This window comes from Trachypithecus francoisi, unplaced genomic scaffold, assembly GCF_009764315.1.
Source record: "Trachypithecus francoisi isolate TF-2019V2 unplaced genomic scaffold, Tfra_2.0 Lachesis_group11, whole genome shotgun sequence".
Lineage (NCBI taxonomy): Eukaryota > Metazoa > Chordata > Mammalia > Primates > Cercopithecidae > Trachypithecus > Trachypithecus francoisi.
The window spans coordinates 93,663,845-93,691,187 of record NW_022681456.1 but is presented as its reverse complement, the minus strand read 5'-3'; the positions used below and the strand labels follow the sequence as shown (position 1 = coordinate 93,691,187).

The following is a 27,343-nucleotide window of genomic DNA, read 5'->3' as shown; positions in this document are numbered from 1 at the left end:
TTATGTGGCTATTGGCACAAATCAGTTTCTATACTTATGTTGACTGTGAGACTCAGTTATTTGCTGGCTATTAGACAGAACCCATCATCATATGCTTGCCACATGGGCCTTCCCAATATGGCAGCTTGTTTTATCAAAGCTGAAGAGAGTCTGATAGCAAGACAGTAGTCATAGTTTTATGTAACATAATCATGTGAGTGACAGCCTATAATCTCTACCACTTTCCATTAGAAGCAATTTGCTAGACTAGCCAACTCTCAGGGAAAGGGATGAATACTCAAGAACTATGGATCATTGGGGCCATATTAGAATCCACCTGTGACAATTCTCCGATGCCTTCTTTCTCCTACATAATCACATTCTCCATGTCTAATAGAGCACACTAATCAGTATTCAAACATACTTTAGATTATCTCATTTTACAAAAATCCTGTGACTCCACTCTTTCAGCTAGTACCCAGTTTATTATTTATTTTATTTTATTTTTTTTGAGACAGAGTTTTGCTCTTGTTGCCCAGGCTGGAGTGCAATGGTGTGATCTTGTTTCACTGCAACCTCCGCCTCCTGGGTTCAAGTGATTCTCCTGCCTCAGCCTCCCAAGTAGCTGGGATTACAGGCACCTGCCACCACAACCAGCTAATTTTTGTATTTTTAGTAGAGACAAGTTTTCATCATGTTGGTCAGGCTGGTCTCGAACTCCTGACTTCAGGTGATCCACCTGCCTCGGCCTCCCAAAGTGCTGGGATTACAGGCGTGAGCCACTGTGCCCAGCCTTATTATTTTTTAATTTTGTAGTTAGCATGTTACGTATCTTGTTTATGGAATTTTATCCTCTTCTGGTAATAAAAAAAATTCTTCTACGCTGTTTTTCTAAGACTTTGTTGTTTTTTTCTTTTATATGTAGATATGCATACCTTTCATTTAGACCACTTTCATACTTAAAATTTTGTGTATGGTAGGGATGATTATATTTTTCAATATTGTTATCAAATTGACCCAGAATGATCTAATTTTTTGAAAAGTATCCACTCACATTGTACTGTAGACTAAACTTTGTCATAAACATGTGATTCAGTGTAGGTTAATTAGATTCCTTTATATTGTGTAGTCTAAATAAAACTGTGAATAACAATTAACCTTATAAGACTGATTTTTACATCTTTATGGAAGGTTATATTTTCCCACAGTCTTGAAATGTGAAATTAAGTAAATCCCACTAATGAACACACAGACCACAGACACATAGTAAACAGATAGTCCACACATGTATAAACACACACAGGTATCTAGACATCTACACTCTCAATAACAAATTAATTTTATTAATTCATTAGACAAATAATAAATACTATTCCTTTGTTGCATCTTTGTGTAATCTATTTTTGACTTAATAGGTTAAATTTTTGTTTGTTTATTTCTTAGTTATTGGAATTTTTTGTGCAGTTGTGCTTCATTAATTTTTCTGTTGTTATGTCAATGATTTTCTTAGAGATTTATAACATGCATGTTTATTACTCACTTTTTCACTTTGTTATTAATTTGCAGAAGTTTCACATTTAATGCAGGCAAACCTACTGATATTTTTCTCTATTTTCTTCAGAAAGATTTTTAGAATTTCAGTATGTTTTTATTATGTAGAACTTATCTAGGCAAATGGAAATTGGTTAAGACTTAAATGCATTTTGTTTCCAATATAATATGCAGGTAATTTTCCTAACACCATTTACTGAATAATCTGTTCCTTTCCCAATTTTTGTGCTGGATTGGGACTAGATAATTTGAGAAAGCTCGGCTCAATATTAGCTCTTGCAGTATTTGTGTGGAAGTCACCTCTCTTCCCTGCCAATTTCCTCCCTCCATTCCTTCTCATTCACCCCTCTAAATATCCAGGTTCTGTCCTGTATCTTATAAGCTAGGGTATCTTCACAGCCAAAAGGGATGCTGTGTGTGTCTGTATTCTGTCTTTCCTCTTAGGTTCTCTTAATGTTTGATATATCCTTTATCTTAGCTAAACTATCTCATAGCGGAAAAATTAACTTAGAAAAATATAACACATATTATCTTTGTGCCTCAATGCACAGTATGTTCACAAAACATATGCTAACCTTTGATTATTATTTTCTCTTTCTGAAAAACAGGATTGAAATATAGCTATAGAAACTATTCTGTTATAGCAAATGCTCAGCAGACCTAGTAAAGGACCAAGGCAGGCAAAATAATTTGCTTTTCCTGCTTTTACTCTAAATATGGCTTAATCAATCAATTTAATACCTAAATATCTCTGTAATCACCATATAGACATTATAAATAGACACAATTTATGCAGCCATCTTCAGGAAATATGCTTTGGCGATATGCAGGTATGCAGATTGAATTATACTTACTATGACAAGATTAAAAGAGAAGCTGTTAAATGGATATGCATGAAGTAGGACCTGCCTGTAATTTTCTTTCCTTTTCCTTCATTCCTACCCTGTCCCTTTCTCTCACTGTTTTTCATTTCTATTTTGTTTATACTGAGCCCTAAAAATAGGAAATTGAATTAATAATAATTCTCAATTCATGATACACCGTCATTATTAGTCTATGCAAGTCACTCTATTGCTTTATTTTATTTTTTGCTTTTATTCCTTTTGTTCACGACTATTCCCTTCTTTATATAGTCACCTACTCCACTTAAATTATGTATCCTTGAAAAATGTGCATTGTTGTTTTATGAATGTATCTGTTTTAAATTTATAAACATGGCATTCTGCAACAGATGTGCTTATTGTTATTTTTAACTCAACATTGTGGCCATAGACTGAGCTGTATGTAGATCATTGCTCTTGACCAATGCACAGCCCAGAGGCTAATCTACCACACTTTTTTTCTCTTCTACTGGAGACGAGCACCTAGGTTTCTCATAATTCCCTGGTCCCAAGACAAAGCTGCAAAGAACCTCCAGATCAACCTTTGGAAGAGGCTGCCAGGGGAGAGTTGCCGGGTCATAGGGCTGCACATTCTTGATGTCACTAAGTGCTGCCAGATTGTTCTCCAGATTTGTGGGCTTATATTTCTTAAGTATTTTGGCAGAATTCACATTAAGTTGAAATTTTGATTTTGTGCCAACATTCAGGGGGATATTAGAGTAACTTTATAACTGTGTGAAAAATTAAAGAAAAAAATGTAATGTTTAAAGTGCTTTTACATGCAGTTCTTTTTTAGATTATTTAATCAAAAAACAGTATTTCTGAGAAATGATGCGTATAATATGTAGTTTTATTCGTATCTATTAATGTGGGTCAGATTTTATGAAAATATTTTAAGTAAAATTCTACTCTCCATATCATTGGAATAAAGGTCTATATATTGTGTAGCATGATTAATAGAATAATCAGACATTTTATTATTATGTCCATTTTACATTTACAAATGCTGTACCATGAATTATGTTTGCCCTAGAGAAAATAACAAAACCTGCCATTTGTTAAACACCTCCTATGTGTCAAAGAAATAAGCACTATTTGATTATTCTTAACATAATATATGTGTAGTAGTCATTATTTTACTCATTCTACAGGTAAAGAAATTAGTATTCAGAAAGGTTAAGTCATCTCCCACAAGAATTGTATAGCCTGTACATACAGAAACTAGGATTCAGTTCAAGAACTACATTAACTACAAAGCCTGGATCTTTCATCATTAACTTCAAAACAAGATGGTGTATGGCTATAAGAAGGACAGCATTCCTTAGTGGTTAACAGCGAAGTCTTATAAGCCAGATGTCCAAGTATAAATTCCAGTTCTGCCACTAAGAACTCTGAAACCTTGGCATGTCACTCAAAATCTGTATGTCACCTTCTTCGTCTATAAGACAAAGATGGTTTCAGTAATAATATAATAATATCTCCTTTCTCAGGTTGTTTTGACTCCTAAATGACTAAAACATTTAAAGCTTAGGGCAGTTTGCAGGATATTTCCAGTCAATGATTTCCTGTTATTTTTCCTAAGAGGACTATTCTTTTGTTCAGATATTCACTCCTTTGCCTCAAAGCACTGTTCACCCAAGGGAAGCTGGACTCATCCTCAATTCCAGGTGTTGTCCTGGTTAGTCTGAGTCAATCAGCATAATTCTATGCTCCTTAGTGGTGAGTCATTTTGGAATGGTTTTAATAAGCAATTATGGTCAGTGACAATCAAGATTTTTGCTGGGATTTTTCTAGAAAGGCCCTTTGCTTGCTTTTCCAGGAAGAGCTACCTCCCTGACTATTTGACATGTATAAGGAAACACAGAACCCTGACAATGACTGGCACCCACTCTTTAGCTATGAGGAAAACCAGCCTTAGAAGCCAGCCAGGGCCATAGAAGTTAAGAACCTGAGTCATTGAAGGCATCATTCTGCCTGCAAACACAAAGCCTGCTCTACCCTTAGACTCCAAACTATTGGTAATGTCAATATGAGTTCAATTTTAGGTGCCGTAGGTGAAAAGTTGTGTTCATAGAAACAGACTATGAATAAATGTTATTTTTCCTAGCTCTTAGACTTTAGAGATTAGGAGAATGAACTACTTCCACCTGAGGGGGAACTCAGGTGCCAGAGGAAATCCTGCTGAATGTCGAAATGCTGAAGACTAAAGGTTTTCTAGGAAAGTTTGAATACATGAGAAAGATTCTTGGAAATGGAAGAGGGATTACATAAAAGGGCATTGTAAAAGAAGCAAAGCATCGGATTAAAAAGATAAACAAGTATGTCAAATAGTTTTAAAAAGAAAAGAAAGACACACAATCAGAAAGAGATGGGGATGACAACCAATCCAAAGGGCGTAAAATATGGTGGATGATTATGAATCAGATAGGAGAAAGGAACATGGAGCTAGGAAGTGGGTGAGGAGTACATGAGTGGAATTGATCAACCTCTTTATTCCAGTCAGAAATTTGGTGTACAGTTGTGGGATGACTTTGTAAATGAATACTTTAAGCATAGTCTTAACTGTGAACCAAAACTGCACATAAACTATCATATTTATTAAACATTAAACAAACATTCACTGATGATTATATGTATTTTGCATACAAACATGCATAGAAATTGGCTCTCCATAAAAATGTATAATTTTAGCATTGGAAATATCAAATAACGATAATGCTGTCACAAAACTGGTGAACAAGATTTGCAACATATATGAAATATGTTTTGGGGGCTTCAATAATCCAGATGGAAGAGTGGTTTCCCTAGCTCTTGTTCAAAGTTCTGTTGAATGACATACTCTTCTCTCTAGGCTTGTAACAAGGAATGCATATCTGCTTAATAGATATGGTGAGACACATACAAAACAAAGACTCATTCTTTTCTTTTCAAAACAAGACAAGCTATGATTTTAACACAGGCAACCTGGCTTCAGAGTTTACAGTGATTCTCATTCTGGTGATAAGTATCAAAACTGTTAAAAAGGTAATAAAAACATCATTGTTCTAAGTTCCACTTATTGAAATTTATTCCAGCTCTATGTCTGACATGAAAACAAAAATATAAAATAATTCTAATTGCAATATTGTTTATAATGTTCAAACACTAAAAGCAAACAAAATCCATTAATAATTGATTCAGTTTTATAAAGATGATGCATCTATACAATGAATGACTAGAAAATAATTTAAATATATATTGTTGGTTTCATCATCTGGAACAGTGTTGAATTTATATGGTGAGGTGAAGAAAGACAAACTACAAAGCTGGGTAGTTGGTCTCCATTTGTTGAAAAATTCTACAGTAGGGCTGTATATACTGGAGAATATTTCTGGAAAGTCGTACAACAAATATTAATGGTTGTTATCTCTGAATGTGGATTATTTTCAACAATAAGCACATGTCAATTTTATAATCAGAGAAAACATAATAAAGCAGTTACACTTCAAAAAAAATGAGAGAGTGAAAGAAAGAAAGAAGAGAAAACTAACCAAGTTAGAGAATAAAAATGGCTACCAAATCCACCTTGGACTGCTGAGGATTTCTTCATAGATAAGGGGTACATTTTCTTATTTTAGTAGATTTACATCTACATTTTATTTATTGCAATGACAACGTTCTTAGTGCAAGTTATTTCTGAAAAAAACTTTTTTTTTTTGGAGACAGGGTCTCCCTCTGTTGGAGTGGCATGATCATGGCTGCCTGCAACCTCCTGGGCTTAGTCTGAAAAAAACTTTTTTTTTTTTTTTGGAGACAGGGTCTCCCTCTGTTGGAGTGGCATGATCATGGCTCCCTGCAACCTCCTGGGCTTAGGTGATACTTCCACGTCATTTTCCCAAGTTGCTGGTTACTGGTACTACGGGTGTGCACTACCATGCCAGTCTATTATTTATTTATTTGTAGAGATGGGATTTTGCCATGTTGCCCAGGCTGGTCTCAAACACCTGGGCTCAAGCAATCTGCCCGCCTCGGCCTCCCAAAGTGCTGAGATTACAGGTGTGAGCCACTGTGGCCAGCCTACTGAAAATACTAAATTCTTATCATTTGAGTAATGCAATACTTTTAACTGTCTTTTAAATGTAAAACTTTACTGTCAATACTACTTATCAACTGTTGAAAGAAAACTTCTTGAATTTTTATTGTGTAATGACCAATGGATCATTTTCTAGTTTGACTCTTCTTCCATCTCATGTGAGTTTGGATTGACTTTAAAGAAGTTATTAAGCTACAAACTGAGTTGGAGGTAAGAACTAGGACACAGAGTAATTGGATTTACAACTCCTGGTAACTGTGATTTTTAATTACATGACAGTTATTGAAAACATGAAAATCTATGTGACATTTTCTTAATTATGGCAAACAGTATACATTCGAATGAAGTACTTTCTCTTTAGTATGAAATTATACAGAGAAATTACATTAAACTAAAACAGAGAAACATATTTTTAAACAGTCATTACAGATAGCAAACTACAAGAATTTTTTCTAGAAATTCTCTAAGCCTTCCCATTTATACAAGTTTAACTATATTTTGAGAGACTCTAGTGCACTCAGTACTCTAAGTGCTATCTTGTTTTTGGGTTGAGAGTGGGAGGGCATTTGGGTCTTCATAGGAGGGGATAGGTATTTGCTTTACACTAATAAATAAGAGGACACTCTGAGTTCTACTGTAATACATAATCATTTTTGTACTATAATTGTGAATGGTAATTGAAGCATGCAAAACATAGTATAGATATTTTATTTATTCTTTCAAGATTTCTGGAAGGTAGGATGATACAGGTATCGATTTCATTTTATAGATGAGATTATACTGAAATTAAATAATTTATGTCAAAACTCTGGCATGGCAGAGTAAATCATGGCAAAAGCATCTCTTTGTTTCTTAGACATCATTCTAGTCAACAGAGTTTCCATGTGGAATTTCCAGTATCAGTTATTTTAAAAAATTATATTTTCATGTAATAAATTATTAATATATAATACTAGTTATGTACATATTTCCCTTGAGTTTGGGATGAATGAGCAAAGAAGTGGCTTCAGAAGCCCAAAGAAATACTGACAGTAAATGAGGTCAGTGACATTTTTCCTGGTTTTGTCCTCAAGCCCTCTCTACATTGGTTTTAGATTATGGTTTATACATCACTGTAATAAAAAGTAAAAAATGGTAATCGACAAAATAATTTGTTTCCTTTCACTAAGCAACAAGCCAAATTAATAAGCTGACATCTCTAAGTTCTGTGAAAATTGCTGTAATTTTGCAGAAACATTCAGAAAAATATTACTACAGAAAATTCTTGTTGAACTAAGCACAAAGTAAGAGTTTGACGGAAATTATAATATAGTGATTGATTTATTAAGAAAAAACTTAAGGAACATACACAATTGGTTTATTACATAGAAAACTTTCAGCTATTTAAGATCAGTTAAGTGGAACAAAATAGTCTAAAATAGCCGTATTGGTATTGCATAGAACAGTTAATCAATATTCTCATTTGCATAAATTATTCAAAGGCCTCTAATAAACATGACCTTGGAACTTCCCTCATCAGAGGAAGCAAAACAAAGAGAGAATTTTTAAACAATGGAATCAAATGAATGCAATTACAGTGTCCATTGACATACCATGTTTGATAGCGTATTTTATTCTAAAACAACCCCATGGCAAATGTAAGAAAAACAAGCCAATACAATGTAGCATTTAAGAGTACGAGTTCTTTAGTGAGGCTGATCTTAGCTTAAGCCTAGGATCTGCCACTTTTGATTTGTGTGAACTTGGTCAAGTTTTGGGAACAATAATAGTACCCACCCAAAATGGTCATTGGGAGATTTGAATGAGATTGTATATGTAAGGAATGTAGTGCTGTGGCTGTCACATAGTGAGAGTTATTATATATTAGCTCTTGTGGTTGTTTTTTATACCATCCCTCTTTGTCAGTGACTATGACCCACAAGATATAACACAAAATTAAAGTTAACTAAATACAGAATTTAATCTATTTTTCTCTATAAACCATCTCTTACAATAGTCCCTTCTTAAATAGAATAATAGTACCCTTCCTGATGTTTAGGTGACTTTAGAAGAATCAGTCTGTAATCTAATCGAAAGTTGCCACAATTTTTAATTTAATATTTCACTTTAATTTGATTTTCTTCAAATTCCTCATTCTGCTGTGTCTGATAATTCATTCCTGCAGAGACTGCACAATTGATGTAAATTATTTACGCGATTTTGGTGTACATAATAGTTTTATTCATACCACTTTATTCCTCTTAAAAATGGCATTCTGTACTGTCATGATACCCCTTCTAACTACATTTTGCCAAATAGCAGTGTTGGGGTCCGCGTGTTTCCTAAACAAAGGAATGAACACACAAGACAACACAAGACAAGACATCTGGTGCAGCGAGCAGGGTTTAAGGCTCTATGAACAAACTTTTGACATAAAGTAGGACTATTAAGCATACCTTGAGGAAGAACTTTCTATTGATATCTTTGAGTAGGCTGTCCATTATTATATTCGGGAACAGTAAAGGCAAATTTTTCACAATCTTGGGGTTGTAACAGGATAGTAAAAAAAAAAAAAAAATCTTTAAAATCTATAACCATTAATTTCCAATTTTGTGGGATAAGAGTTGGATTAGGAAGCCCAGGTTGTAAAGTCCTCATAGGTTTAATACAAGCATTTACAGCTCTAAGATCAGTTAATAAGTGCCATTTTCCTTTTTCTCTTGACGAGACAAACACAGGGCAAGTCCATGCAGAAGTACTTGGTTCAATATGCCCCTCGGCCAGTTGTTCCTTAACTAAATTCTTTAAAGCCTTAAGTTTTTCTTTAGATAATGGCCACTGTTCCACCCAAACAGGAGTTGTAGTTTTCCATTTCAATTGTAAAGTTTGAGGCTTGTGGACAGTGGCTAAGAGTTTTAAGGATTGTAGCCCATTTTGAACATCATATTTTTGGCAGCTGAAGAAATATGAGGAATGCTTAAAAAGGCACCAAATTGTTGTAAAAGATCACAGCCCCAAAAGTTAATATTAATGAGAATAATATAAAAGAACACTTTTCCTTGTTGTCTTTCAGGTCCTACACAGCTCAGGGGCTCGACACTTTGGTAGACTATAGAAGCAGTACCTAGGCCGGACAGAGTAACCGATACTTGTTTCTTTTTCCAATGATCAGGCCACTGAGCCAAGCATATAATAGATACATCTGCTCCTGTGTTGACTAATCCCTTAAAAAGTATCCCATTAATTTGCAATGAACATAAAGGTTTGTGATCAGAAACTAAAGTTTCCCAGAGAACAGTTTTCCCAGTACTACTGAAACCTCCTTGACGAGACACATCTCTAGATAAGAAAGGAAAAAAAGGCAATTGTGCAATACGCTCCCCTGCCTCTAGGTGCATAAATTGTGAGACTTGTACCATAATAAGGATTTCATCAGTAAAATCAGGATCAATAATTCCTGGAACCACCATTAACCCCCGCATAGCGCTGCTGCTTCGACCTAGTAAAAGTCCTACATGTCCGTTTGGCAAAGGACCACTCACTCCGGTAGCCAACTTATATATTCCTCCATTAGGAGATAAAGTATAAGGCTGGACAATAGCTAGGTCAGCAGCGGCACTCTGCTTAGTGGCAGCATAAAGCTGAGAAACTGGGGTAGGGTAAGATGTCTTTAAGGAGGACTCGAGGTCATTACTTGATGTTGTAAGCCACTGCTCACTGGGTACTGGGGTAGGCCTGCATTGTAGTTGTTGGGGCCCCAAGCCTGCGGGCCCCGGCTCCCGTTTCCCGAGAGGGGTGACAATACATTCCCACTTTTATCAGTTTTTGAACGGCATTCATTGGTCCAATGTCGACCCTTGCCACACCGTTTACACATATCAGATGGTAACCTTTTTTCTTTTAGAGCAGAAGAGCTTAATTTTTTCCGGCATTCTTTTTTCAAATGACCGGGTTTCCCACATTGATAGCATATACCTTGTTTAGAATTGCCTTTTAAAGCCTTAGAAAGTGCCCCAGCAAACAATTGAGCATTGTAAATAGCTCCTCCAACACCTGCACAAGCCCAAATGTATTCACCTAAATCAGCTCCACTAGCTTTTAGAGGACGCAGCAATTTTTGGCACTCGGGATTAGCACTCTCAAAAGCCAAAGTATCCAAAAGAATTTTAGCAGCAGGGCCTGAACCTACAGTCTTTAATACAGCATCTTGAAGACGGGCTACAAAATCTGGATACGGCTCAGTGGCTCCTTGTAGGATCTTTACAAAAGATAAGGAAGTTTTACCCGCTATTCCAACCTTAGTCCACGCTTTTATAAACAAGGCTTTAATCTGAGTGAGAGCAATATCTTCTAGGCCTGCCTGAGCATAAAGAGTGGCGTATTGTCCTGAACCCGTAAGCTGCTCTTCAGTAGGTCCTGGGGGATTTCGGGTAGCATTTTTTCTAGCTTGTACTCTTGCTTCCTCCCACCACCAACTTTTTAATTGAAGTCATTGCAAATGATCAAGGACAGCCTGTCCCAACGTTTCCCAGTCAATAGGAATCATCATATGTTCTGAAGAGAAGGATTCGAGAAGGCCAAGAACAAACGGTGACTGAGGTCCATAATTAGAAATTGCAGCTTTCATTTCTTTCAAAAATTTAAATTGTAGGGCTGTAAAAGTCACATTCTGGCCACTGTTTGGGAACTGAGCATTGGGGCCGAAAGCAGCCTGTGCTATTGGCAATAAATTTAATTCCTCGAAATCATCCATTTCCTTCAATTCCTTCTTTTCTCCTACAGGAGGAAAAGGCACAGAGAAAACCTGACCTGACATAGACAAAGAGGTTGGAGGTGGAGGCAAAGGGAAATCTTTTTCAAGGTAACAGGGAAGGCTCGTGGCGGAGAGATAGGAGAAACAGGAGCAGCAGCACCTTGCAATTTTAACAACTGTTGTAACATCTCTAAAATACGCTGCAAATCAGAATTTCCTTCAGATGAAAGAGGCAATAGCTCTTCTTCCAATTCCTTGTCCTCAGAAACCGGGGCGTAAATACGTTTCTCTCCAGGATCATTCCTCTCTAAAGCTTCAGATGCCTCACCTCCTGTGGCAGTATCACCACGCTCTGAGTCAGTTTCAAGTAACTCTAATGCCTGAGTAATGGAACTACACAAAGTCCACAAAGTCAGAGGCATCGTTTGCCCTCGCTGATGAGCTCGACGCACGACTTTAACCACTTGTAACCATTCCTTTCGATTTAATTGCACTTTGGTTTGATATTGAAACCAGTAACAATGTTGTTCAACATGGGCAAACAATCACTTCAAAGTCTTATGTTCCTTAACTAACTTCTACTCCTATAGACATCAACAGTCCCTGGAGTAATCGCAAATGTTCAGAGGCCAGAGAGGTAGAATTCCTCATAACTTTCCCGTGGATCCCCCTTCATTTATTTACCTGCCCGGGGTGTTACCCCTCCGGTTCCTTGCTCTCGTGGAGCCACGGACCCTGCTCGCTGCTCCAGATGTTGGGGTCCACGTGTTTCCTAAACAAAGGAATGAACACACAAGACAACACAAGTCAAACAAATTACTTTGTTTAGGAAACATGCGGACCCCAACATAGCAGGAAAGCAAGATAAGAGCAAATAACTCCTAATGGATTAAGTGTCAACAGACAAGAATTATAAGAATTGATACTGCTCTGCGTTCTCTGGATTTAACTGATTCTGTATTATTCAGAGTAAAACATATCCAAAGTGTATCACTTCTCTAACATAATGTGTTATCAGCCTACTTTTGTAAAAAAAAAAAAATCTGCCTCATTTTTAATGAACTTTCAACTAACTCAACTTCAAAGTATCTTTTATTGTTCTTATCAAGTTTGGAATTTTTCTGTACTGTGAAAGAGACCTTGTTATTATCTCATGCATTACAAACATAGTCATTATGCTACTAGGCGCAAATCTGATCCTAGATTATGATGGAAAAATTATCAAGATAAGAACAAAGTCTGTTAACTTCAACACAGATGAATGTATTCCACAGGAACTATTTTGACCTGCAGTGGCTAAGTACTTTTGCCTCAGCTACCAGAGTAATTTTATATAGTTACAGGTTACATTTAGAGCACTTGGGATAATTATAGAAATAGTACTAATTTATGATAAATGACCAGGGAATTGAGAAAAGAAAAACATAGATAATGAAATTTTCTTTATGAGAAAGTTTATATAACAGAGAATTGAAAAACTGTTGTTATATTTAAAGTACTAACTTATGCTATATGAACATATATAAAATAAATGATTTAAGGTCATATTCTTTGAAAAATTCCCCCAACCTTTCCAACTTCATGGCCCTTAATTGAATGCATAAAGGATGAAAAAGAGTCAAAAATGAGTTGGTTTTGACAAAGCATTATCTGTGCATGAGGTGAAAAAACTCTTTCCCTTTCACATTTTACCTCTCCATTCATCATTTTTGAGTCTTAGAATACAGCATTTTATTGCAGGAATTTCAGCATTTGACTCAACAGCCAATACCTCCTAGATTCATTCTTGGAAGTAGGTATGACTCAGAGCTGGGATGGAACCCTGACTCTTCTCACTGGAAACACCCAAGTCACATCCCAGTTTCATTACTGCACTAGGAATTGGCCCAAATAATTTAGCAAGTTAATGTTTTAATCTCTTTTTGTGAATATACGACTGCTGATAGCCAATTGAAGCAAAAACTAGTTACTAAGCTGAAAATACTCAACCAATTGCTTAAAGCTTTTATTTTATTTTATTTATTTTTTCCTTGAGGTAGAGTTTCACTCTTGTTGCCCAGGCTGGAGTGCAATGATGCGATCTCAGCTCACTACAACCTCCACCTCCTAGGTTCAAGTGATTCTCCTGCCTTAGCCTCCCGAGTAGCTGGGATTACAGGCACCTGCCACCATGCCAGGCTAATTTTTTAAAATATATTTTTAGTAGAGATGGGGTTTCACCATGCTGGCTAGGCTGGTTTCGAACTCCCAGCCTCAAGTGATCCACCTACCTTGGCCTCTCAAACTGCTGCTTAAAGATAATTTGAATCAAGCCTTGGTTCTTGGCTTGGAAATAAGCTAAGTGAATTTGTAGTCTTTCCTTTGTTTCTTGGTTGGCAAAGCACATTCTCAGGTCCAGGCTGAATGAAAGGTTATGAGAAATGTAACAGGTTTGGTTTTGGCTACAATGTGTAACACAGCTAGAAGTTGGCCTTGCTCAACAAGAAGACAGTGGCTTTCCTTTCAGCTCTTCCCCCAGTGTTAGTATTCAGCCTGCAATTTTCACTATCTAGGGATGTTTAAAAGATAGAGTATTATGATCAGCGAACACGTAAGGGTATGCCCAAGCTAAAGATGCAAGGTGTTAATTTGTCTAATTTGCCAAAAGGCATTTATTTAAATATTGTTGGGTCTGTTTTGCTGAAATATTTGTGCATATTTTAAACTCATTTCAAGTGCTTTCTTTGTTTACTCAAGCTAATTACTTCCATTTAATTAGGCTCCATGTTCCTAGCTCACTCAAGCTTTTCAGCGATATTACAATTTTGCTAATATGTAGAAGAATATTTTACAGTCTGGGAAGTGAAAGGAGACTATCTGGCTCAATTGACGTCGCAGACTTATGCCACAATGTTTCCAGATGGCAAAAGTTTATGAGGTTCACTTGGGTGTGTCCATTCCCTTAGAGTTCAATTCTTGTCACGTTCTTTCCTTGTACTTAGCTCTTTTGGAAGTGCTCAGGCTTTTGTTTGATTATGTAAAAGATTTGCCTGTTCTCTTTGGCCTACTTCATTACTTAGTTTCACTTTACATGTCCTCATTTTTGAACTTGTTATTCTCTGTGGACAACTTTTGACATCTGCTTTTTGACAACTGCTTTTCTTTTATAATAAAAATGTTATATTACTCAGACTATAATTTGCTCACACTCCTTACTTTTCCTATAGGAATTGTATGGGTATACCAAGGACATCATACGAACTTTTTTTTTTTTCAAGTAACTGAAGTCTCATGGTCCTAACAGTCTCATGTCTCAATGGAATATTTTTGGATTCCATCTCTTCTCTCTCTTTTTAAAAATGCTGTCAGTGTCATTGTGTTTACTGTAAAACCAATAAATGTCAAGCTATAGCTATAACTGTATATGCACGGTTATAACTATAACTGTTTATAGCTGTAAGTCACAACTTTTTCTGTAGCAAAAAAAGGAATGGATTTCTCCTGCCCAGAAGTATTTGAATAAATTCTAGAACATGCATCTCTAGTTTATGCAATTCACAAAAATATTTTCATGCTGTTAATGTTATATGATTTCTTATTTAATCAGAAATTTATTGTTTGCCTATTTATTTGTAGCAAGACAGGTCAAAAGAGAGGGGGAAATTCGGAACATAGTGGCAAATGTTACTTTATCACATATGAATCTATATGTATTAAATGAGAAATACAGCATCTTATTTTGGAAAAGAGTTTAAAAGCATATTAAACATCTAGCACACCAATCCTCACTGATTATTGAACAGCTAACAAAATCTCATCTTTCATAAGGAAAGAAGGCTCAGAAGGTTATTAACCTCTATTATTAGTCTTCGCTAATTCTTCGGTTAGCTCCAAGGACTTAAAAGACAAAGTCTGGAGCTGTTCTCATCAATTCCAACTGATGCCATTTGGTGTCACAGAGAAGTACAAGCTTTCCAGGAACAAGGCTCAACTGGCAGCAAGGAATCATCAATGATGAATTTATAAAACCCACCCAAGCATCTGGTAGCAGCTTCAGGATAATGGCAGTAAGTAATATGCAGCCAGGTGAAAGGATCTCTTTGCATTCCTAAGATTGAGAAGATGGTAAAGGAAGTGGAGTAAGAAGGGTTTGGAATGACGCCCTACTGCGTATTTTCAGGACGGCTTGTCATGCTACACAATTTGAAGAGTCAAACTGGGAGGGGAGGCAATTTGGATCCAAAGGGTTCATTCCGGATAAGTAGAAGGAAGCAGCCACTAAGATTTTATTTATATGTTATTTCACTGCTTTCTTTCATCATCCTTCCCTTTAATTTTCCCTTCCAGGTTCCCAAATGATCACATTCCCGTCCCCAGTAGTAAAACGCCTGTGGAAGTAGAAGATGGATGCTGTGGCAACTGAACCTGGAGTCAGACTCAGAATCCCAGCTTCCTCACTCGGGAGCAGGCCTTGCATGGCTGTTCAGGGGCTCCTTAAGAAGGCAGTGTCCTGAGGTGGGCGCTTGGCTTTTACCCCATCTTTGCTGCTAGGTCGAGGATCGCGCCTTTCTAACTCACCTGATTTCTGGATCATGGTTTGAGAAGCCTGGCTCTGTGGATTTCCTAGTGTTATTTTCCTAATAGTGGTTTGCTAAAGTAACAGTTTCCTAACTTCTGATTTTGTAGTTTTGATGTGAAAGAAACAAAAGTGCTTCTATTTCAAACATATTGGAGATAGATTTGACGCCGGGCGGGCCATGAGCATTCAGCGGAAAAACAGAAGGACAAAAAGATTCTGCTCTCCCGAAGCTTACATTGTGGTGGATTTAAAAGTTGTTTCTCAACATTAGCGCTGTACCCATCATCAGCCCTACCCAGGGAGAGGAGCCTCGATGCTTGAAGTCCACTGTTCAGGCAAAGGAGAGCACAGTGTTCCCAAGGACCATTGTAAACTGGCGGCCAAAATTTGAAAGAACATAAATCGCAGGGCAGCGAAGGAGGCGGGGGTCTCTGGAGGTTACTTCTATTAGCGTCAATACGGGCGAAGTCAGGGGACCTAGCAGGAGCCTGAAAACTTCAAGCCAAACAAACTCAGAGATCACACCTCCCACCCGCCACCTCTCTCCGACTAGCCACTGCCGACGCCGCGAGGCGGCTGCCCCGGGGGTGGCTCGGGGAAGGCAGGGGGGCTCGGAGAAGACGGACTCTGCTTTCACTCCCCCTTTCTTCCCCATCCCTAACATGGGCTTTGCCCTGGAGCGCTTCGCGGAAGCCGTGGACCCGGCTCTGGAGTGTAAGCTGTGCGGTCAGGTGCTTGAAGAGCCCCTGTGCACGCCGTGCGGGCATGTCTTTTGCGCCAGCTGCCTGCTGCCCTGGGCGTTGAGGCGGCGCCGGTGCCCGCTGCAGTGCCAGCCCTTGGCGCCCGGCGAGCTGTACCGGGTGCTGCCGCTACGCAGCCTCATCCAGAAGCTGCGCGTCCTGTGCGACTACCGCGCCCGCGGCTGTGGCCACTCGGTCAGGCTGCAGGAGCTGGAGGCGCACGTCCAGCACTGCGACTTCGGCCCTGCCCGCCGCCTCTGCAGCCGCCCGGGCTGCGCTTCGGGGCTGGGCGGCGGGGAAGTGCCCGCGCGGGGGGGCTGCAGTCCGGCACCCGGGGCTGGCCGGGGCGGGGGCGCGCGCGGGGGGCCGCCGGGCGGCCGCTGTGGCCGCGGGCGGGGGCCCAGGCCTCGGGTCCTCGCCTGGAGGCGGCGCGAGAAGGAGCTGCTAGCGCAGCTCTGGGCGCTGCAGGGCGAGGTGCAGCTCACCGCGCGCAGGTACCAGGAGAAGTTCACCCAATACATGGCTCACGTCCGTAACTTCGCCGGCGACTTGGGTGGCGGCCACTGCAGGGTAAGCAAAGGGAGGTGGGCACCGTGGGCATGGTCGATTGGGGTGGGAAGAGGAACGGTTCTTTCTGACACTTCAGGATTCCTTTGGAATTAGGCATCCTTCCTCACTGTGCAGTAGGAAGCATCACACCCCGATCATTACTTTCCTGTCATTATCTTTCGAATGGATTGTCATCGAAGTTAAGGATCGTCCCTTTTCTGCTTATATTACGATTGGAAAGAGTTAAACAGATTCGATTCTAACTTTGCGCCGGGAAAGTAGGAATTGGGAAAACTCGTTTTCCATCCAGACTCCTTTTCTCCATCTTTCAGCCGCCTCCCCACCGTCTCTGCCTATTTTTTGAACCCTTGTCCAGTGCCTGAAGCAAATCCGAGAAGGAAAGCCGGAAAGCACAGACTTTCCCCGCCCAGCCTTTCCTCTCCCGCGGCCGCCAGCATCCCCGCGGCCCTGGCAGCCGCACACCTGGGACTGGTGTCAGCGCTTATGACACTTGCGCTGCCATTGCCTGAATCAACTGCCTTCTACTAAGCTGGGGACTGTGAGGCATGTGGGGGCCAGGACGGCCTCAGGAGCTGAGAGATGGGGTTTCTTAGACTTGCAGAGTTCTTTTCATCACTCTGACTTTCCCTAAATAAGCCTTCCTTGCCTCGGGATCTCATTATTGGTGGAGAGAGAGAGCGAGATTGAGATTGTGTGTGTGTGACCTGGGAAGTACAGTCCGAGAGCCTCCATCTGTGGTCAGACCGGCCCTGCGAGCCCCCAGGCAGCGGCTGTTTCCCTTCTTTGTCTAAGCTTCTGGCCCCGAACTGCGCTCCTGGTCCGCCCGCCCGCTTTCAGACCGAATAAGCAAGCCTCTTTGCAGCACCCCATGTGAAGAGGCTTGTTTATAAAGCTGTAACTTCTCTCCTGGAGGACTTCTGCGCAGTGTTTGACATTGTTGGTCGCTGCCGTGGTGAGCAGGGATTTAGCAGAATTTGCGATCCATTCAAGGAGCTGTTTTCATTCTTCAGCACTCCCGGGGAGGAGCAACCCAGAAAGATTCCCATTTGGGACTGGCTGCTCCATACTGCCTCCAACTCAAGTACTGAGTTTAGAAGCGCCTGTCTTGAACCTAAAAGAGAACGTTGAAGTGAGAGGGACTAAAATGTTTCCACCTTGGTGAATGGATGCACACTGTGTATGAAAAGACTGGTTTCAAGGATTCTTTCTCTAGTCCATATATGCATATACATGCACGCATATATACAGGTAAATTTACAAAATGGGAGAACCCTGGGAAAAGCACAGATAGAAGCTTTGTATTACCAGTCCAGATTTCAAGGTCTAGGAAACCAATGGTTGAAGGAAAGGAGCAACAGTTAGAATAATATTACAGAAAAGTCCATGCAACAAGTCAAGCTATGATTCTGAGAAGTGAGAAAAACTGCCCATGATTTTTGCAGACTAGCCAAAACCTTCTATGTGTTTCTCAGAAATGTTTTTCTACTACCAGTAGGGGCTGCTCTGTGCACTGCCTGGGAACAGCTCCTGGGAAAATAGCGTGATGCTGATAGTAGTGATGATGATGTATATGGAATGTTATCATTCTGAAATAATTTTCCAAGTAAATGTTAATAACATCTATAACCATGAATAAACCCACCTAGTCCAGCACTAATTCATCCAATGTTTAAGTTAGTCTTTACTAATAAACATTGTAGCTATAATTCTTATTTGTTTTACTATTATTTGGCCAGCAGGAAAAAAATGCATACTACTTTACTAAGCACAAACCCTTATTTTTTTATTCTGCAGGAATTATGCAAAACCAAGTAGGAATATTATTTAAAATTAGGACTACAGTAGCCTAACATACCCTGCATTACAACAGCAACATGAATATTATGACTAAAATTTTTAAATAGTTCCAGTGTTTCTTAAATTCCTTAAGACTTTACAAAATAAAAATTTTACACTATTGATAATTTATATTTTGCTTTTCTGTAATGGAGGGAAAAACAAAGATACCTCCAAGGTTTAACCAAAAATCTGTTTTCAATTACAGTGAAATCAGATTTAGATGCTGCATTAGGATAAAAGAGCTGCATGTCTCAAAATGTAAAGCCATTCAGTAATTTTTGAAAATAGGGTTTTTTCCCCCTCACATGCACCGTTGTTCTTTTTCAAATACATACTTACAAAGTAAGTATAGGAAAATGTCAACCTACTGCCACATTCAACCATTCTTAATTTTAAAGTTTTCCTCTTTTCACATGTCAGTTAACTTACAGTACATAAAACCTTATTGTAGCATTTATTTTTGTTTTATATTTTTACCTAGTCATTTTATACATTTTTTTTTCTAGGATGGAGAACATAAGTCATTCACTATTGTGTTAGAAAGAGAATATGACACTTTGGGATTCAATATTATAGGAGGTCGACCAAATCAGGTAAAACACCTTGTTAATGCATTACTCATTCCTTATAAAATAAGCATTAATAAACATTACTCGTTGCTTATAAAATAATAGAGGACTTAGCTTTCATTTGTGGATTTTGAGTAAGAAAAACAGTGGTTTAATCTTTAAAATTATGCTTGTGATCAAATATCAGATTTCTTAATGCAAATATTCCAGTACATAACCAGGTTTTATTTATTTATTTATTTAGTTAGTTAGTTAGTTAGTTAGTTAGTTAGTTTGTTTGTTTGTTTGAGACAGAGTCTTACTCTGTTGCCCAGGCTGGAATGCAGTCATGCAGTCTCGGCTCACTGCAACCCCTGCCTCCTAGGTTCAAGTGATTCTCCTGCCTCAGCCTCCCAAATAGCTGGGATTACAGGCACCTGCCACCATGCTTGGCTAATTTTTTGTATTTTTAGTAGAAACAGGGTTTTGCCATGTTGGCCAGGCTGGTTTTGAACTCCTCACCTCAAGTGATCCACCCCCCCTCAGTCTCCCAAAGTGCTAGGATTACAGGTGTGAGCCACCACACCTGGCCCTGATTTTATTATTTTTTTAAATTTTTAAAAATTACTTTCTTTTTGAGATGGAGTCTCACTCTGCAGCTCAGGCTGCAGTGCAGTGGCATGATCTCAGCTCAATGCAATCACTGCCTCCAGTTCAAGTGATTCTCCTGCCTCAACCTCCTGGGTAGCTGGGATTACAGGCGTGTGCCTCCACGCCTAGCTAATTTTTGTATTTGTGGTAGAGAAAATACAAAATGTTGGCAAAGCTGGTCCAGAATTCCTAACCTCAAGTGATCCGCCTGCATCACCTCCCAAAGTGCTGGGATTATAGGCTTGAGCCAATGCACCTGGCCTTTATTTTTGAGAGAAACAAAAAACAACAGCTAGCAAACTTGGTTCTCTTTGCTACTTTAAAAGAAGAAAAGGAAAGTACATTTCACATTTTATCTAAATTATATTGTACTTTTGGAAAATTTCTTGAATAAACCTATTTCACAATACCATATGTAGGCAATTTCTATTTGATAACATTAGGCAGTTGTATTGCCTGCTTAAATCTCCTATTTATTAAGTGAAATTACTCAGTTTGAAGATGCTAATACAGACTAGGAAGAAAGTAATATATATTGAATGAATGAATGAATAGTTGAAAGAAGGGATGATTGATTTCAATAGGAAGTACCATGTTAAAGAAAAACAGTTGATTAGAAATATTTTTGGCTCCCCAAACCAAGTTCTTTGTTTGAGTACATGAATAATATTCTCTATGTTGATGCCAATTATTTTCAAAATGCATATTTTAAACTTATATAATATACTGTAGTTGCAAAGTTCTTTTATATCATTGAATTCCTGTGTCAACTTAATTTTCACCATAACTGGAAAAAGGTGGTTAAGTTTTAAAAAATGATGCTCTTTAATTTTCTCAATGAACTGCCATGAAATTTTTGCATCCTGCATTGCAGATGTTGTTCAAGGAAACTGTCTTAGTGTTGTTGGTCATATGCTCTGTTTAGGTAAGGATGGCAGTGACATATTTCTTCCTTGTGTTTAGTATTTTGAAAACCTAGCAACTAATGACTGCTGTGCTTCTATTTTTAAAACAGTCTTCATTTATTAAGATGAAAGTCTTTTCATCATATCATTTTGCTTATCATTTTCCCTAAGGAATATTTTTATAGATTCTGTTTTGGTATTTGACATTTAGATGACATTGGACCTTTTTAAAAAGTCTCTTAAAATTCATGATAAGGACAGCTAAAGAGAAATAATTTTATTTAACCTGCCATGAAGTCAAATGACATTTAAAATTATATGATGTATTATTATAGGATGTTGGATATTTTCCCTAAATAAGCTTTGGCTTCTTGTGACTGTCTAAAGTATCCTGTTTTTACCATATTGGCTATGTTTGAGGTTTAACTAATCATGAGTTACGTTGTACCTAGAAATATGTAAAAATGAGCTTTGCATGGGTTCCCTTTTGCATAGGTTCCCTTGCAGTTTGGATGTGATCATTTGGGATTTTACACTTGAGTAAGCTACCAGTCTCTCCTGTGAACAGACACAGCTAGAGCTATGTTTCTAAATCTGTCACATCAAAAAGCTAAATTATATTTCAAAAGTCTGACCACATCTCAAACCAGTTATACAGTGGGAACCAGACACATGTTTTTTTCCTTCTTTCACCTTATCACCCTTTTACTTGCTGTATCTCTTTAGAAGTGAGATGTTTTATAAATAATACTTAAAAGCCAGTTTATTTCACCTTGTACATGCTCTTTCCCATAGCTTTTAATGTGAACTAAAAAATGTGAAGTTAATAGATAATCTTGTCAGAGACCCTGGACTCATTCATTAAAATTGCCATCTTGATTAATGACTAGTTGGTGTTAAGTAAGTTAAAATTCTGTGCCAAATCCCCCCTAAGAGAGTTGCAGGTTTACAGAGGATTGGTAATGTTACATTTAGTAAATTGTCCTTAATAATATTTAAATTTTGCTTACGTCTCTCTTCTGTTAACGATTTTTTTTAATAGAATAGTCAGGAAGGAACATCGACTGAAGGAATTTATGTTTCAAAAATTTTAGAAAATGGACCTGCTGACAGAGCAGATGGCCTGGAAATTCATGACAAAATCATTGAGGTAAGACAATGATAAAACACGTATATGATCCTTGCAAGAAAGATTTGGATATTTTAAATTTCCAGACTTACCGCTTTACTTTGGTGTGGTGCTTATTAGAATATACATTCGTAGTAGCAGTAAAGGCATTATTGTTCTTATTTTCTTACAAAAAATGTAAAAGTCACTGGGAGAGATAGTTCATACCTATAATCCCAGCACTTTTGGTGGCTGAGGCAGGAGGACCACTTGAGCTCAGGAGTTCGAGACCTGACTGGGCAACACAGTGAGACCTCATCTCTACCAAAACACAAAACAAAAAAATTAGCTGGGCTTGGTGGCACATACCTATAGTCCCAGCTACTCAGGAGGCTGAGGTGGGCGGATCACTCGATGTTAAACCCAGGAGGTCAAGGCTGTGGTGAGCTGTGTGTAGGCCACTGCTCTCTAGCCTAGGCAACAGAGCAAGACACTGCCTCGAAAAAGATGTCAAACTCTATTATGATTCTATGTAATTTATTAGATATTGTGATGAAAGAATACAATACCTGAAGTTTCCAAATGTGTTAATGAATACCTCTGTTTTAATGACTTGTGTTTTCCATGATCTATGATGTCACTTGCTTGATTATTAAAGAATTAATTATTATGACATTTCAAAAAAGGATGATAAATCTCTGTTGAGGAACATTTCTAATGAGGAACTAAGACTATATTTTAAATTTGTAATTAATATTTTATATATAGAGTTTGGAAGAAATTATACAATACCTGTAATATTTCTTAGTGTAATATGGCTACCTTGTTCATGTCATTATCTTTTTTATGAAAGAAAAAGGGAAATACCTTTTTTTCTCTTTGCTGTGAAAATCTGGTGAGAACTCTTTGTATGTTGTAACTGTATTGTTGTATTTGGGGGTGATAAAGTGAGCACCTATATGCTAGTAAAATTGGGTTATGATAATGAAATTTTATGTCCCTGCCATCTGCCATCTCTGTCCTTTTGACATTTTATTAACTGGTTAAGACAATATTAGTTGCTGTTACCAAAAATGGTTAAGTTACTTTTATCAGTGAGTATTTCTAATGTATTAGTAAAGGTATAAATAGGAATTTGGAAGGTTTACTTGACTCCACTATTCTTTTTAAAATTTTAAAAATTCTGTTCATTCTAGACTATATAATCACTAGTGCTATCTTTCTGAATATTTATATAAACTATCATGATGGAGGCAGATTTTCTGTATTAAATTTTGAAAAAAGTTTTAGATTTTCATTAATCGTCTGTGCACTAAACAAAGTTGAATTTTTACTGAATTGACATAGAATAAGGGTGAAGAATATAGAACAGCCAACAGTTTTCTGTTTTGGGGAAAAAAAACACAACATTTACAAATTAGCTGACTAGACAATTTAGAAAAAAAAGAAGAGTTGTCTTTTGCCAAACAAACAAACAAACAACAACAAAAAATACTATGATTTATATCTAAAGAGGTCTCTTGTATCAAGATTTTATTCTTCCAGTTTTGTTGCCAAGGAAGTGCAGATCTACTTGTGCTGTTGCTATCCAGTTCGTCTTGACAATTTGTCTAGTGGAAACATTCACATACTGTAGCTTCTAAAATTAGAATGTGCGCAGTATGATCTAAAGGGCAACATAATTTAAACAGAAGATTGTCCTTATTACTTTCTACATTATCTCAAAAACATATTAAGTTGTCCAGTTACCAGTGGAAAGTAAAGTCTTACATTTGATATTATTAGAAGAACTGATGGAACTGAATACATATATTTTTACACACACACAAACACACAGACAAAACAGAAATATGTGTTGGCAATTTAAAAAATAACTTATGCTAGCTAGGTGACAATATTATGTATGCTTCATTAATGTTACATTAAAAGAGAAAAAGAATTTTTTTATGTTGTCAAACAACAATTTGGTTACAAACCTAATGGTTTTTTAAAAAGGTAATTTTATAAAACTATGGTTGAAAAAATCAAGTGCATCTAGACACCTATATAGTACTGTTACTAACATATGTCAAATTAATCTTTAAACCCTGTATGATAAAAAGTAAAGAGATCAACCATAGAAATTCAAATTAAATTTAACTAGCTGCGGTATTGTTATTCACTTTGATTTGCGTATATTAGCAGTTAATGACTAGAGCTTGAAATTTGTCTCAATGATACAGATTTTTCAATGTGTCTTTTATACCAGGGTACACTGATTTTATGTATACCATGCTATAGTTCTAGACTGGATCAATGTGACCACATTTGCAGTTAAGAAATGGATTAGATGATGTGCATATTTCTAGAATGTTGTGTGTTAAATAGCATGAAATATTTTAGAAAGAAGATTATTAGAAATAAATCGCTCTTGCTTAGTTGTTCAGTGATGCTGTCAGCTTTTTGAGTGAATAGATATTTGTGTGACTTTCATATCTAGTTAAACAAATAGTGTGTTTTTTCTTGTGCATATATGTGTGTTGTAAAAGAACCCTGTGTAATCATTAAAGTTAGAAATATTTGATGCTTACCAGTTATTTTAGTTTCTCTGTCATTATGGTATCAGTCAACTTTAAGCAGTTTTTAGCTAAAGGAAAATTGAGAAGAAATCTATCAGTTTAAAATGTGCAGATGCATATTTTAAAACAGATTTTTAAAGTAAAGATAATTTCTTTTCTGTTTTGTGATCAATGATTTGTTCAGTGAACAAATTTAATGGATCAATTTTTGAATTTCAAATGGTCATGCTGATTTAAACCTGGTGCAACAAAAAAGTTTGTTAACAGTGTAAAGAGTACAAACTAGTTCATATATTATAAAATTATCCATATGACTTATGCACAATCTGACACATTACTAAATGCTTTGAATTTACCGATATATAACTGAAATAAAAAATAAAAACAATAAGAGATTCTATGGTTTATATATAGTCAAGATATGCTCAAAAATATTTTGTATAGCTAATTGCTTGATGCACATATACAAGTTGATGAATTGTTTTTAAAAAACAACAAAATTTCCCAAAGTTATTCACGTAAATGAGGAAGTAGATATGTTAAAGGTTTTGTTCTGTTGATGGTTAAAAAGATTCTATAAACTGTAATAAATATATTAGTTATACTAGTTTGGTATAGTTCAACAAAGGCTAGTAAAGTATTATTTTTTAATATTCTGCATTCTATTGATAAAATTCAAGAATAATAAAAGAATAAAAATCACTGTCATTAGGTAAATCTATGTCATATGTTTCACATAATATAAGGCAAGTTAATTTTTGGAGTCGGTCTCCACAAGCATATGTTAACCAGTTTCTATCTATTTCCACATTCATATTTGTTAAACTATTTATGCTTGTAAATTTTAAAAAATCAGTTGTGACATTTGAGTTACACTAGTTGTCAAAATATCACTGGAGACTGAAAAGGCAGAAGATATTGTTGAAGGCGTTTTGAAACATCACAGAAATTCACATAGGCCAAGAATTCACCACAGTATACAGCGAATAAAAGCATGCTGTTTTTCATTCTTTCAAGAACCAAAGGAATCACAGAAAATCCCTGATCCTATTGAAGAGTTGGGCACAATTCTGGAAGAACGCATGACCATTAATGTAGTTCTCATGATGTTAGGATGCCTAAGTGGTATGTGGGAGGGAGTTGAGAAACAAAGTTCACTGTTGCTTTTAGCATCGATTCCTCTATTCTTTCTTTCTTTCTTCTTCTTCTTTTTTTTTTTTTTTTTTTTTTTTGAGACAAGATCTTGCTCTGTCACCTAGGCTGGAATGCAGTGGCATGATCATAGCTTACTGCAGCTTCTACCTCTGGGACTCAAGGGGTCCTCCAGCCTAAGCCTCCCAAGTACCTGGAACTACAGGTGCACCCCACCACACCCGGATAATTTTTTTAAAAATTTTCTGTAGAGAAAATTTTGCCTAGGCTAGTCTTGAACACCTGGGCTCAAGCAACCTGTCCACCTTGACCTCCTGAAATGCTGGGATTACAGGCGTGAGGCATAGTGCCCAGTCTCCTCTCCTATTTTTATGATGCTGATAGCAGGCAATGCAACCGTAACTCCAACTCCAGAGTGGGAAAGGGTGGATAATTACTCATGGCTCTTTGTTTACACTTTCTTCTCCCAGCACTCCACTAACCCCTGCAGCTCCAGGCCAATGCTGTTTGACAGGGAAGTGCTGGAGGCACAGTGCTTCTCTCAACTTCTGGAGATCAGAGTGGGGCTGAAGGTCTGTGGAATCTTTGAGATGAATAGCTCAGAGCACAGAGCAGAGGATTAATTTTTAGTGCATATATTAAAATATTTTTATTCTATTTTTTACCTTGAAATTCATAATGCAATGCAGCATAAAAGGCATTTTCCTTTTCTTTAGAAATAGTTCCCACATTGAAGTGTCAGTGTAGCACTTTCCATTAAGTGCTAAGTTTATTACCAGAAGAAAGAGTTTCACAAATCAGAAACTTTTTAACTATCGCCAGACTGCCAACTACACTTTCTTTTATTTCTGTAATGTTATACCTCTGCATTCTCTGTGGTCACTGTCTGTACTGCTAAAATGAAAATCTTTGGTAGTTGTCTTGTTTATTTAGCTAACACTCTGCATAGTCAGATTGTAGCTGTTAAAGCAGGAAAATTAATTGCAGCTCAGAGCTAAACATTTATGAATGTTATTGAATCAGATCTGCAAGGTGCTACCTCTGTATATACCTAATGAAACACTATACCTTACTATCTCACAAAGCAATGGTGCTAATTTGTTGATGCATAAGAAGCATTTACGAGTTTTTATAGGTCACCTGTAAATCTGCTGGGCAGTTAGCTTTTTGACAAATTTATGTCTAATTCAAACAGCTAAATATCACTAATCATAGAGAAATGCAAATTAAAATCACAATGAAATACCGTCTTACATCAGTCAGAAAATGGTTATTAATAAAAAGTCAAAAAACAATGGATGTTGGTGAAAATGCAGAGAAAAGAGAACACTTATACACTATTGCTTGGAATGGAAATTAGTGCAACTCCTATGGAAAACACTATGGAGATTTCCCAAAGGACTAAAAATAAAACTACCATTTGATTTAGTAGTCACACTACTGGGTGTCTACCCAAAGGAACAAAATCATTATAGAAAAAGACACCTGCGGTTGTATGT

The 27,343-nt window shown here is 37.3% G+C and overlaps 1 protein-coding gene across 1 annotated transcript in view; it reads left to right on the top strand.

Annotated features, from left to right (window-relative positions):
* Nucleotides 1–16,297: 16,297 nt before the first annotated feature.
* The window catches only part of PDZRN4 (PDZ domain containing ring finger 4), a 420,326-nt gene continuing 409,280 nt past the window's right edge, over nucleotides 16,298–27,343 (top strand). The window contains exons 1-3 of the mRNA XM_033222417.1: nucleotides 16,298–17,083; nucleotides 19,429–19,515; nucleotides 22,069–22,176. Of these exons, the coding sequence (XP_033078308.1) occupies nucleotides 16,436–17,083; nucleotides 19,429–19,515; nucleotides 22,069–22,176 (843 nt within the window). The 5' untranslated portion in view covers nucleotides 16,298–16,435. The remainder of the gene's footprint in view (nucleotides 17,084–19,428; nucleotides 19,516–22,068; nucleotides 22,177–27,343) is intronic.